Consider the following 13,769-nt stretch of genomic DNA (forward strand, 5'->3'; position numbering starts at 1 on the left):
TCCAAGCTTGGAGAACTAACCACAATACAGGCAGGTACTTATCCATCATGCAATACCATTAGAGAGGCATCTGATTGGCTCCAAAATTATTCTGCAGCAGGACAATGACTACTAACATACAGCCAATGCCATTAAGAGCTATCTTCAGTATAAAGAAGAACAAAGAGTCCTGGAAGTGATGATATGGCCCCACAGAGCCCTGATCTCAACATCATCGATTCTGTCTGGGATTACATGAAGAGACAGAAAGATTTGAGCAAGCCTACATCCACAGATCTGTGGTTAGTTCTCCAACAACTGCCCTGTCGAGTTCCTTCAAAAACTATGTGCAAGTGTACCTAGAAGAATTGATGCTGTTTTGAAGGCAAAGTGTGGTCACACCAAATATTGATTTGATTTAGACTTTTCTTCTGTTCATTCACTTTGCATTTTGTTAGTTGATGAAAATTAACTATTAACACTTCTATTTATTAAAGCATTCTTACAGTGCAGCATTTTTTCCACACCTGCCAAAAGTATTTCTCATCATTTTCCAAATCTTGAAGGTGTTAATATAACTGTGAATTATTATACTTACAACAGACAACATATAAATTATCTAAGTACTTCTATTTCTATTCTTACAATACACTGCATCTACAGGCAAGGTGACATTGAATCCTCCAAGATCAGTTGTGGATGATGATCTAAATCTGGGAGAATTCAGTAGAACTGCATCAGGTGGAGCATTTGATGTGTCTAATATCCCCTCAGTTATCCCAGGAGACATCTATAAACCTGATAAGATCACAGATTTGAATGCAAGAATAGAAAATAAATCAATTATTCTGTCCTGGACAGCGACTGGTGATGACATGGATCAAGGAAATGGTATGTAATTTTATTATGTAAGAAATAATAAGTTACTAATAGTTGCACCATGGGGAGAGTTTCTTTCGCAGCACCAATCTGAAATGAAAGTGATAGCACATCTGTTGTAGTTCAGGCTGGATATGTAGGACCCCAGAGCCAGTTAGGTGTTGGCACTGGCACGGAGTCTAACAAACTTCCTGGTCTTTATAAGTTGGTATGAGCTTTGCTGCTGTGAGCCCGCAGGTCATAGCACACTACTGTAATTGCCCGTTTTATGTGCTTGGGACATGGAGGAGCAGTAATACAAGTGGTACATAAACTTCATCTGGAAGAGTAGTCAAATATAAGGAGCACAAGCACTAGTTCAGGAACAGTGAAGAGAGACTTGGTCTGGGTCATGATTCATACATGATAAACAAGCAGGTATAGTAGCAGGAGCAGAAACACAGGTTCAAGGCCAAGGAACAGACAGGGTTCAGTAAACAGGAACAGAAACAATATTTAAAAGACACACTGAATCTTGAATAAACCAACCTAATACTCCGGCACAGTGGTATACCTGACATATTTGGCACCTGGGGTGGGTCCTTCATTTGGCCATTACCTCAGTATGCACAAGGGCCACCCCCCAATATGCCTGGAGAGTGCCTCCCCTTCCACCCAGTGTCCCCAAATGCTCACCTAATGTGGCCGACTATGAGTCTTGAACCCTTCTGTGTTTTGCATGCATAGTGAATACAGCACAGAGCGGCTTTTGCTTACCCTTATCAGCGTCATAGACAAGATGGGTTACATGATGCCTGATAAAGGGGCTAGGGAGATGCACTGCATTATATGCATTGTGCATGAAGGACACAGAGCCGAGGCAGGCTCCCACAACACCCAGTCACTCCTATAGTGCTGAGTGCTAAGACATCATGAAGTAACACCATGGCAGCTCAGCACTGTGGCAGTGACTCCCAGTCTCCCACCACTCTGTTCCCCCCAGAGTCCTAACTAAGAGAGTCTAATGGGGTCTATCCACTAGGCAACCTGAAAAACTGAACATCTAGCGTTCAGACCTTCAGATCACCGAGGTGCGGTGCCCACACTGAACAGTGTTCACTGACCGTCATTCATTGCAGGAGTCCGACCTCCTATCTCTGAATATGCCGAACCTGATGAGCATTGTCAGGTTGATGGGCATGTTCAGTAGATAGTCGAGGTCGGCAAGGACCCAGCATGCACGCGCATTGCTGGTCCTTGCCAGCTATCCATTACATGACTTTGTGAACAATGCGACCAAAACCTCCTGGTTTTGGTCGGATTGTTCACAAAGTCATGTAATGGATAGGCCCCTTAAGACTGCCTATGAGTGACACAGACAGTTAGATAGACTAGAGTGGATAATTACGCGGCCGACACTATTTACATTAGGAACAGCTGAGCAGTGTCCACACTGCCTCAGAGCTTTGGTACCCATGCAGACCCCATCCCTGTTAGTGCGCCACTGCTCTGGCACTAGATCAGTGCTCAGAGTCAATTTATATAGGCTGTAACAGCCTGTCCCTTTAAATCTTTAAGACAGCTGCTGGCATTCCCCTTAGAGTATTGCTAGCACACAGGAAAAGAAGCAGGACCAGCGAGGAATGTAACAACTAAAAAATGGATAGTGGATGCTAGCCTGTACTTTGGGATTGGCGAGACCCAGTTCTGAGGCACGGAGTCTAACGTGCTGGCGTTACTCATCGGGGACCCCTGTAAGGAGGTTTGGACTTCACTGCATCCGACACGCAGGTCATGGCCCTTAAACTTGATTCCCTTGTAAAGGTGCTGGTGTTCTTCTGGATTAGAATAAAGTAACAGCAGGCATACCACGTAGTTGACAAGACAGTATAATGGAGCAGATGTAAACAGGTCAAGGCGGGAAGCCAAGGTCGAAACTGGAATACCAATGCAGTACCAGAACGGAGACGTAATCAGGTCAAACCTTACTTCAGCATCCTAGAGATTACGTTTGCTCAAAGCCAAGATCAGCAAAGAGCAAAAGTTATCACTAGGATGTTGGAGTAAGGTTTGGGAGCCTATACTCTGGCACCTGCCTAGTGCCTAGAGACTCCCTTATATAGGGAGGAGTATGACCATCGCGCTAAATGTGACATCACGTTTGGCGTACCTGTCTCTTTAAATTCCTTTCAGGTCAGCATGTGCACCCTTAGGGGGAGCCATGGCCATCCACACTACAGCCACCGGAAAGGAAGGAAAGGAGATGCTGGAAACCAGGACACTAGCAGTGGGCACCGGGGACTCTCTGCTTGCTGCTCTTTGCTGACCTAGATCCTAGCACTGTTGGACCTGGGAAGTGAGAGCCAGGTTCGGCTGTGCTGTGACATTACCTTCTCCCTCTTGAGGTGAGCACCGAACACCCCACAAATGGCTTGCAAGGGAATCTCTGATGAAAGCTCTGGGGAAGTTGAGGGGCATGGATATTTGATGCCTTGACCCAATAGTGTTCTTCAGGATCATAATCTTCCCAATCCACAAGGAATTGGACCGTATTTTTAGTCCAAAATGTGCTTCATCTCATACTCCCCGATGATGCACTGGAATAGCTGAAGGGGGTTCACAGGATGTGGAAAACTGATTCAGAACCAACGGCTTCAAGAGCAAGATGTGGAAGACATTCGGTATTCAAAGCATGCCAGGAAGCTTCAGTGGGTATGCCACCGGGTTGACCACTTGGAGTATCTGAAATGGCCTAATGAACCTGGGAGCAAATTTCATCATCGGTACTGTCATGGTCCCAGGCTGACTCACAATACACCAATCTGGATCAGCTGGTCGTGTTGCTGGCGCACCTTTTTCACTTACCAAAATACACGATTCCTCTACCACCACAAATCATTTTTCTGGAGTCCTGCGATCTCTGAACAGATTATTAATAAATCACCTTCAGTTACACACAGGTATGTAGCATGGGCCACACAGGTTCGCAAGTTCAATATTAATCACAGAGAATATGCTACTGTAGATTAAATGTGTTTAATCCAAAAAATATTTTCAAGGATTATTTACGAAAATTTTTATAAAATGACACACAGATTATAATGCAAATATTTTCTAAAAATAAAAGAGAAATAATTCAGAGTTCCTAAGTCAATTTACAACAAAGGCCCTGATTCAGAGCCGGACGCACTGACCAGAGCGCTCGCTCTGAATCAGGGCCCACCTCCATAATTATGGAGCGTCCTCCTGGACGCTCGTATAGCTGTGGGTCACCACCCACAGCATATACGAGCGTGCAGAATGATGGTCGCGATGGTCAAGACCATCGCCACTGCGAGCCGAAGCCTGCGGTTGAGTTTCTCAACCGCAAGGCCCGGAGTGGTTTTGGCTATATCAGAGCCAAAATCACTCCCACTGACATCACTAGTGATGTCAGTGGGGCCGGCTTCTGACGGTAGGCGTTCCCTTGGGAACGCCCCCGTCTGAGAGGCACGCCCCCGGCACGCCCACCAAAGGGGGCGTGCTGTCAATCAACATCGACAGCACGCCCCCTTTGATCATACACAACGAGCGTTCTTAGCACTGCTGATGGGGTGGGGGGGTTCACCCACAAGAAGGTTCTGGTGCATTCTGTCTGCTTCCCAATGAATGAACAAGTTGGCTAGGGAGAGATGTACTCTTTTCTGTGCAGGGACCCTCCTAGCCCCCACCTTTCTGATTAACTCTCCCAGTGCCAGCTGTTAATAAATTCTATGACTTACACATATTCTTCTTTTAATATGACACAAGACAATATTTCACAGTTTACTCTACTGGTCAAAGGATCCTATAATTGTCTGTTTACGAGATAAGACACAGTTATATAAACATTTCTCAAATCGCAAGAATTGACATAGATCTTTATTAACCCCTCTTCCTGGTGTGGCTGCTTCAAAGGATTTACACATGTAAACTGCAGCTTATCCATCAGCCCCTCTGGACCAAACACAGGTCAATCTAAAGGCCACAAATGCAGTTGCTTCATTACATGTAGTTCAATTTTTGGCAATTATTCTATGCCTATTCGCTACACCTCCCCCTGAAGATGGACACAGGCGAGACAGTGATCCACCTATCACATTCTCTCCTGTGACCCCTATTACCATGTCTTCTCATTGTCAGGAGAACCCTTCAGCATTACCGTGCTATGCATGATGGGTGACCCAGTGTGTTGTGCTAGACTTTCCTGCCAAATGGAACTGATTGGGCTGTAGCTTGTCAACTAATTGGTCTAGCTGTACCTCAAACCACTTCTCATTGCAGTGCCTATCTGCCAGGAATAGCAACAGCTGCTAAATCCACCAAGGGGTCAGGTTTCTGATTATCTTCATGTAGGCAATACATAGCTACTACACAATTTTCTATGTCATGGCAAGCTTTGAACAAATTAGTGCGGTACACAGTCTGCCTCGTTCACCCCTACCCTTCTGCCAATAGATAATTGACATCTTAGAGATGTGGTACTATCATCTGGGTATTTTCCCAGGCAACCTGTAGGTTGGTCTGCTGCATATGGCTATACACCACTGCTGCATATGGCTATACACCACTTTTGGCCCATCTCAAATGAGCGATCCTTCGTGCTACAGTCATACCAGAATTTCTATTTTCCCTGTGCAGCTTTCAGGTCATTCTGCGCCATTCCCCTTTAGGGACTGTAATTCCTCCCTGGACTTCACCATGTTGGACACCACTGACGTTTCAGGGGGAATTCATTTTCCTTCCCGCTCTTTCCTAATCAACACCTGCACCCGTATAGGAGTCCAGAGGGTGAGAAGCCAGTGGGTTCCTGCAGTACTTCAAAGTATGCAAAGAGGAGACATGGCATGAACTTCTTCTGGTCTCTTCCCTGGGACTTCACAGAAGCACTAGGTATTTGGTATTTGCTGTGGGAGTACTCAGCAGTACCTAACAAAGACATGACCTGCTTGTCAACCTTAGGGGTAGGTCATGTAGCCATAGCCTCCACCATGTCTGCTTCTGGGTGAAGGATACCTCCTCCTACCCTGTGCCTCGAGTAGAGCACGTCACATATACCATGTGGACAGTCCTGGGCCACCAGCTCATCTGAATCATTGCTGGTCCAGGTAGGGAGTACTTTATCACTCTGCACTGGTTCCATCTCCCTACACAGTACCTCGGAGTGATCATTGTCAATCTCTAGATCCCTGAGACCTGCAACAGGAGGTGGAGGTTTTTTTTTGCAAACTTAATATTATTCACTAGACACCAAGTACAATCAGACAACACATTTTTAACAAATTGGTCACCAGCCTGCATTTGTAATTCAGGGAATAGGGTTTTCAACAGTGCCAACTGTGACTCTGACACATCCTCATCTAATGCATTCCTATCCAGCATTTCAGTCAGGTCATTGTCCAACAGCCCAGTGGGGGGTGGATAGCTCATGACCTGTTCTGTGGTGCATGACAGGATCACAAGCACAGCGTTAGGTTTTGGCCTAGGATCGGCCATTACTCACCACAGTGACAACTTCCCATGACTTCTCGTGCGGTCAGACGTCAGGTGCGGTGGCGAGTGACGCACTGAGGATTATGCCTTAGGTGCACTTGGACATCCATGTGCTGCTCCGTGACTTGGTTACTATGGTTGCCATCATGGGTGCAGCCATGGCAGTCTTCATCACCTGACTGACCCTTCATCCAATGGTAGCGTGGTTGTTGTCAGCTGACGCTGTTTCCTCCAATGGACTGCTACCTTGGGGTATATTATTGGGCTCTGGACAACAGGAAGTTGCCTGTACAATGTCGTTACTAGTAGTGTTTGCTTGCCATCATTTCATTCCAGGTTCCCTTACTGTTCTCATCTCGAGTTCTTTCTAGTCACTCTCCTGTGCCAGCGGTGTATCTGGATACCTTGCCTGCATACTCTATACATCCATCAAGTACACTTAGTGTCTCTCCTATGCCAGCAGTGCATCTGATAACTTGCCTGCATACTCAGTAGATCATAGTACAGAATCCTCGCTAGTGTTTCTTTCAGAAGTACACTTGATTGGGCCTTATCGGTGTTATCGCCCTCCAGTTTCCACCTGTATCAGATACCTGACCAAAGGGCCGCAACCTGCTTTCTGGGTGCAGCTTAAACCCAAATCCCACTTGGAGGGGTCAATGGTGAACACCTCCCAGCAGGTTAGACTCCGCGCCTTTGGTCTGATCTCACCAACATCCGATACTTGTGGATGAGGAGGCCGTACACCCAGGCCCCTTGCCTCTGATTTCTTCCTCAACCGTGGACCTCAGCTTTCAGCTCCTCAGTAGGAGATCCTCCTGAGCCAGTCGTGATACACAGGTTCAGCTGCAGGTGGTTTGAGGCTAAGATTATTTCTGTCATAGTGAGTTAGGGCTAAAATCCTTTCCTCCCCTCAAAAACCATCTCAGCAGGGACATTACATCTGGGGAACCATATGCTTTGGCATTGATCTGCTGACCTTCAGTTGCCTTACTAACAGTGGTAGACTCAAACCATCACTGACCCTACCAGGTTCCATCTTGAAGACTTCCTGTCTTCCTAGATCTACTGGGATGAGGGTCTGTGTGTGAATGTGCAGAGGGGAGAGTGTTAGGGGGGACTTTGGACACACAATGTTACTATCCTCTGTGACTGTTAGCAGACCACTGCTCATTCCTTCAGGGACTATTGCAAAGCTCCTCTGTGCTGCTTCCTCCCTGGTACTATTATAGCAGGATTTACATCAAACACATTTTTATACATTTTGTTCCCATTGACCCCTGGTACTTGAAACTTTGAAAGATCATTTACACCAAGGACTGGAGTAATTTCACCATTACCATATACCGGGTGACACTCAGCTGTGCCAGTAACTGCACCTTGTTGCGCAACTGTGACATTTTTCTCCCAAGATATTTAATTTTCCCAAAATATTATATCCTGTCTACCTTCCTGGTATTCCTGGCCGATTTGCCCCCTCCCCGAGCCCAAGATTCTGAGATCTCCACTACTGACTATATGGTCATTGTGAGGAGTTAGGGCAGCAGCTGCTCCACCCTTCCTCAATTCATTGTCTGGGACCGAACTGTGTCCAGGGAGGGAGGGAGGGGGGTTGTGTATTGCTGTGGCAGGAGACACCTCTCAGCTGACATTCTTTAATTAGCTCTGCCATACTCATCATGAGAAATAGATCCTCTGGATCTGGGACAACATGCTCACTCTGATCCTCTGGTGCTGTCTGGGTTTTCAGCTCAGGTTCCAGCACAGGGGAATGCTCTGGGTGAGTGACATATAAGTCTCTAGCTGCAGGCTGATAGTTGAGCCTAGCCAGCTTCAGCTGGTATAAGCACACTGCTTGACATTCTGCAACCTTCCTTGCAGCTGCATGTTCCGCAGCCTCCAGTTCTATAGCATGGAACTGCTGTAATAGCCACAGGAACAACACATTGTCTGTTTCCCTCACATCTTTGAGGGCATTTTGCAAGTACTTTTCCAAGGCTGCATCCACACTGGAACTAGCAAAGGTATCCAACCTTTTCTTAGTATCAATTGTAATGTCCAGTGTTAGAGGATTTTTCCCAACAAAGTTTGCGTCCGCAATATCCTTTCCAGCATCCTGGGCCTTATCTGCCTTGAGATGTGCTTACAGTAGATCAGCTTATATTTGCTCTTGTTGGTGCTGAAAACCCCTCTGTCCTCACATAGGTCACAAAGCTCATCTTTCTTTAGATGCTTGTACCCAGCAGCCATCTCGGATCTCACTTCTTGTCAAATAAAAATAGAAAAGAAAAACAAGAGAAGGAAGGACAGAAAATATTTGCAACTGTATGTCTTTTTAAATATCATAAGCCTTGAGCGTACTCTCCAGTGAATTAGAATGCTGGTCCTGTCCGAAATCACACAACTAATTGACTTAAGTTCTTATAAAAAAAATGATTATCCCACCACTTGCCACCAATTTGTCATGATCCCAGGCTGACTCACAGATACTGCAATCTGGATCAGATGGTCATGACACCAGCGCACCTCTGTCACTTACCAAAATACACAATTCTTCTGCCACCATGCAGACTTTTTCTGGAGTCCTGCAATCTCTGAACAGATTATTAATAAATCAGCTTCAGTTACACACAGGTATGTAGCATGGGCCTCACAGGTGCGCAAGTTCAATACGAATCACAGAGAATATGCTAGATTAAATGTGTTTAATCCAAAAAATCTTTTCAAGGCTTAGTTACGAAAATATTAATAAAATGACACACAGATTAATATGCAAATATTTTCTAAAAATAAAAGAGAAAAATTTTAGAGTTCCTAAGACAACTTACAACAAAATTCTTAGCACTACTGATGGGATAGGGGGTTTCACCCACAAGAAGGTTCTGGTGCATTCACATAACTTCCTTCTGCTCCCCAATGAATGAACAAGCTTGATAGGGAGAGCTGTAATCTTATCTGCGCAGGGGCCGTCCTAGCCCCCACTTTTTTGTTTTACTCTCCCTGTGTCATCTGTTAATAAATTCTGTGACTTATGCCGGGTACACACTGAACAGAAATCTGTAGATGATAGTCATTCATACACACTGAATGGCCATCATCATCCAATCAGCCGTGGGTCCCGCTGGCCAGGGGGCAGTTCAGGGCATGTCCGTCCCCCTCCTCGCAGCTGCCGCTGCATGTGTGTGTCTGCAGATTGCCCATACACACTTCCCGATGGACATATATGTCTGCTAATATATCTGTCCATCGGCTGTGCAGCACAACCAATGTGATATGTCATATCGCTGGTACACACTGGCCAACGAGCACCAGATATATTGGCCGATCAATTGATCAGCCAATTTTGAATGGACATACTTAATAATAAAGTAAGTACTAAAAATAAGTGAACTGTGGCATATAACGAAGTATGAATATAACTATCTGAATAATGACAGTCATTGTAAGATCACACAATCTAATACAATATATCAGGACTAGGTCTAGCTTTTAAAGAGTGATGATCTTTAACAGCAATTAGATACTTTATTGACACAAGAAACATATTGCAACATCATGAAGTAATAGATAGATAAAATTGTTTCAATAAAATTATATTAGAAATGTTACATTATGGATAACAACAATTAAATTCTACAGCAGGAATCTCACGATAATTGATATTCATTTGTTAGCTCTGCTTAAATCAATCCCCTATTCTGTAGAACAATGAAGCAACTATTAAATTATGAAAAGGATTAATAACAAATACAGACCATAAATGAACTAATAATAAAATACACAAATTAGACAAGGAAACATAGTAGTATTAAAAGTTTAATTTAATTTTATTTTCACTATAATATATTTCGTTTTTTTGAGCACTTTTAATTTTAGCATCTATATCCCTTATACGTAATTTTAAGGTCTCTTATTGATAGACGGCTGGGTCTCCGAAGTGTGCTATTCTTATCTGAAGATAATACTAATTTATAACCACAGGTTTATGGCCTTCTTTAACCCTTTTCCTAGCTCATTCAATAGCCGCAGCCCCTACTGCTGCTCACGGCTTCACGTAATGTGTCTGGCTACGTAATAGCAGTAAAACGTATCTCTTCAGCTTAATATTGTATGTATAACACTGATATATAACCATAGGTTAATAGCCTTCATTAACCCCTATCCTAGATCATTCAATAGCTGGAGCCCTTGGCTCCTGCTCACAGTTTCACGTAATCTGTAAGGCTAGGTACTAGCAGTAAATTGTATCTTTTCAGCGTGGTATGTATAGTAAAGAGGTTAAATCAAATCATTATAATCCAGTGAATTTCTTTAGAGATGGGATAATATGGATGATTTATATATCATTCTATACAGCAATTGTTCTTACGCGCGATTGGGTCAAAGGCATTACCTCTTGTCTTAAATGATCTAGTAATCGGAGATCATACTTCTGCTCCCGATTTACAGCATCTAAGGTTAAGGGGTAAATTTATTAAGGTTCGATTTGACTTTCATTTTGTAGTTCGATTTAGCTCACCTCAAACCGAGTCAAATCAAAAGTTCAAATCCCTCTTCAAATCCCTCATTTACTAACATTCGATTTGAGAAGCATTTCCCAAATTGAATTTGATTTGGTTCGGTTTGGTCCATGGATGCCTACAGGGACAAAGGGACCACTCCAGGAAATGTAGGTGAGTATGTGTGAGTGTGTATGTATGTATTAAAACTGTAATTCATGGTGTGTGTGTCTTGTGCTTATTTAAACATTTCTTTACAGGTGAACTACAGGTACCAGATGGCCCTTAATGCCCCGCATGCAGGTACTTGTGGTTCCCCAAGTACCAGCATGTGGGGGAGGCTTGCTGGGACCTGCAGTTCTACTGTAAAGAAAATGGTCCGGTGCTGGTTCTGGAGCTTATAGGGGAACCCTACACAATTTTTTCCCCTGTATTTCTAGAACCAGGACTGGTTCCCAGAGCCCAGTGCTGGTTGTACTAAGTACAGTGGAACCCTACGTATTATTTTCCCTGTACTTAGACAACCAGGACTGGCTATGAAAAGTCTGGGGCTGGTTTTGTTTTAGTGGGGAACCCCACTTAATTTTTTTTCTAAATGTAACTATTTATAAGCTTTTTACAGTAATATACATGCATGCATGCATCTCACTGATGTATGCATATATCTGTTTCAATCCGACCTGCTCATGCTCAAATCGAAAGCATGAAACAGGTCTATTGATTGGGGATTTGAAGTTCGATTTGAAGTTCGATTTTGTGTTCGATATCAAAATAAATGATAGTAAATAAGGGATTTGTGTGTTGGTCTATGTAAAAGTACCTATGTTTTTCCGATGTTCGATTTGAATAAGATTTGGTTGTAAATTCGATTTTACATTTGATTTTGGCTTTTAGTAAATACCCAAATGCAAAATCGAATGCAAATCAAATACAAATCGATTGGGGCTTATTCCAATCTAATGTAGTAGCAAGCTTGCATAGCCACGGAAGGCCCAGGATAATCAGACTCTCGGGCGATGTATGTAGAAACCTATCAACTCCCAATGGAGTGTGCTCACTTGCTTGGTAACTTCTGTTGTTTGGGAGTGGATGGTAGCCATGGGAAACTTATTCCCATCCACTCCAATGATACAGAGTGGCATCTGTAATGGCACACAAGGAATTTTCTTCGCTGTAATGAAGTTGCAATTGGCACCAGAGTCCAGGAAGTCTCCGGCGTCTTTTCTAATAGCAGGGTTACATCAGTCAAAAACTGGTAAAAACTATACTCTTTTGGGGTGGGATTAAATGCACCTAACCCCTCGATCAGTTAGGGCTTCCTGTTTCATGGATGCTTGAAAAAGCTAGCAAGAAGGTGACCCAGTCCGACACAGTAAAGACATAGATTATTCTTGAATCTTATTTCCTTTTCCACAGCAGGGAGATGAGCCTTAACAGTCTGCATGGGCTCCTCTGGAGACTCAACCAGAGCTGTGAAATGTGGAGCGAGCTTAAAGACTGTTCACTCTCTCATGCCTTCTCTCTGAGTCAAAGATCTACCCATATACACAATGATATCAGTTCATCCAGAGATAACGGCAATTCTCTGGATGCCAGTACAGCCTTAATTTGTTCTGATAAACCCTGCATAAATGCGGCAACCAGGGCTTCATTGTTCCACCCTAACTCTGAGGCCAGGGTTCACAGCTGCATGCATATTGTCCAGCAGTTTGGTTGTCTTGCTTCAATTGCAGAATGGCCGCCTCTGCAGAGGATACTCGCCAAGGCTTATCAAAGACCTTCTGAAAGGGTGCTAGGAAATCAGCACTGTTATTGACCAGGTGGTCACTCCTCTCCCATAATGGAGAAGCCAATGCCAATGCCTGTCCAGATAACAGCAAAATGACAAAAGCCACCTTTGTTCTATAGTAAGGGAAATACGCAGCCTTGACCTTGAAATGAATCAAGCACTGATTCAGAAATTCTCAACAGCCTTTGGGATCCCCATCATACTTGGAGAGATTTGGAATCCTTAGTGGTGCAGAAGCACCTGCAGCTTGAACGGCAACCACAGATGATGTTGGCTGTACCGGAGGTTGCAAAGCTACAGCAAGTTGTTGCATAAGTGTCTGTAGGCACTGCATAATCCAGACCTGGTCTTGTTCTTGCTTCTCGACACTAGCTAGTAGATTCTCCAGCAGGTCTCAAGGTTAAGGATTACCAACGGCATCCATGTTTGGCTAGAGTATTCTGTCACAATTCGCGAATAAATAATAGATGCTAGCCCGTACTTCGGGATTATTGAGACCCAGTTCTGAAGCGTGGAGTCTAACATGCTGGCGGTATTCACCAGAGACCCCCGAAAGGAGGTTTGGACTCAGCTGCGTCTGACACACAGGTCGCCGCCCTCAGACTTGGTTCCCTTGTACAGGTGCTGGTGTTCATCTGGATTAGAGTGGAGTACCAGCTGGTGTTCCATGTACTCGACAAGCTGGGTCAGAACCAAACGGGCAAGGTGGTACCTGGGAGCAGACATAAGCTAGTCATGGAGAGAAGCACAGGTTGAAACTGGAATACCAAGTGCAGTACCATAATGGAGATAAAGTCAGGTCACAAACAAAGCCAAGATCAGCAATGAGCAAATGTAATCACTGGGATGCTGGAGTAAGGTTTGGGAGCCTATACTCTGGCATCTGCTTAGTGCCCAGGGACTCCCTTATATAAGGAGGAGTATGATTCTTGCACCAAAATGATGTCACATTTGGCGCACCTGTCTCTTTAAATTCTTTTTAGGTCGGCATGCACACCCCTAGGGGGAGCGGCAGCCACCTGCACTACAGCCACCAATAAGAAAGGAGAGGAGACATCTCCACTGACCCAGAGCCCAGCACTCCCGGACCCAGTAAGTGAGAGCAGGGTTTGGCCTCACTGTGACAAGGAGCC

General features: G+C 44.4%; 1 protein-coding gene across 1 annotated transcript in view; it reads left to right on the forward strand.

Moving 5' to 3' along the window:
- The window catches only part of LOC148540809 (uncharacterized), a 236,858-nt gene that overhangs the window by 75,551 nt on the left and 147,538 nt on the right, over nucleotides 1-13,769 (forward strand). Inside the window, exon 11 of the mRNA XM_088481969.1 lies at nucleotides 643-870. Coding sequence (XP_088338095.1) covers nucleotides 643-870 — 228 coding nt within the window. The remainder of the gene's footprint in view (nucleotides 1-642; nucleotides 871-13,769) is intronic.

Source organism: Taudactylus pleione, unplaced genomic scaffold (genome assembly GCF_031769625.1).
Source record: "Taudactylus pleione unplaced genomic scaffold, aTauple2 ptg000017l, whole genome shotgun sequence".
NCBI lineage: Eukaryota > Metazoa > Chordata > Amphibia > Anura > Myobatrachidae > Taudactylus > Taudactylus pleione.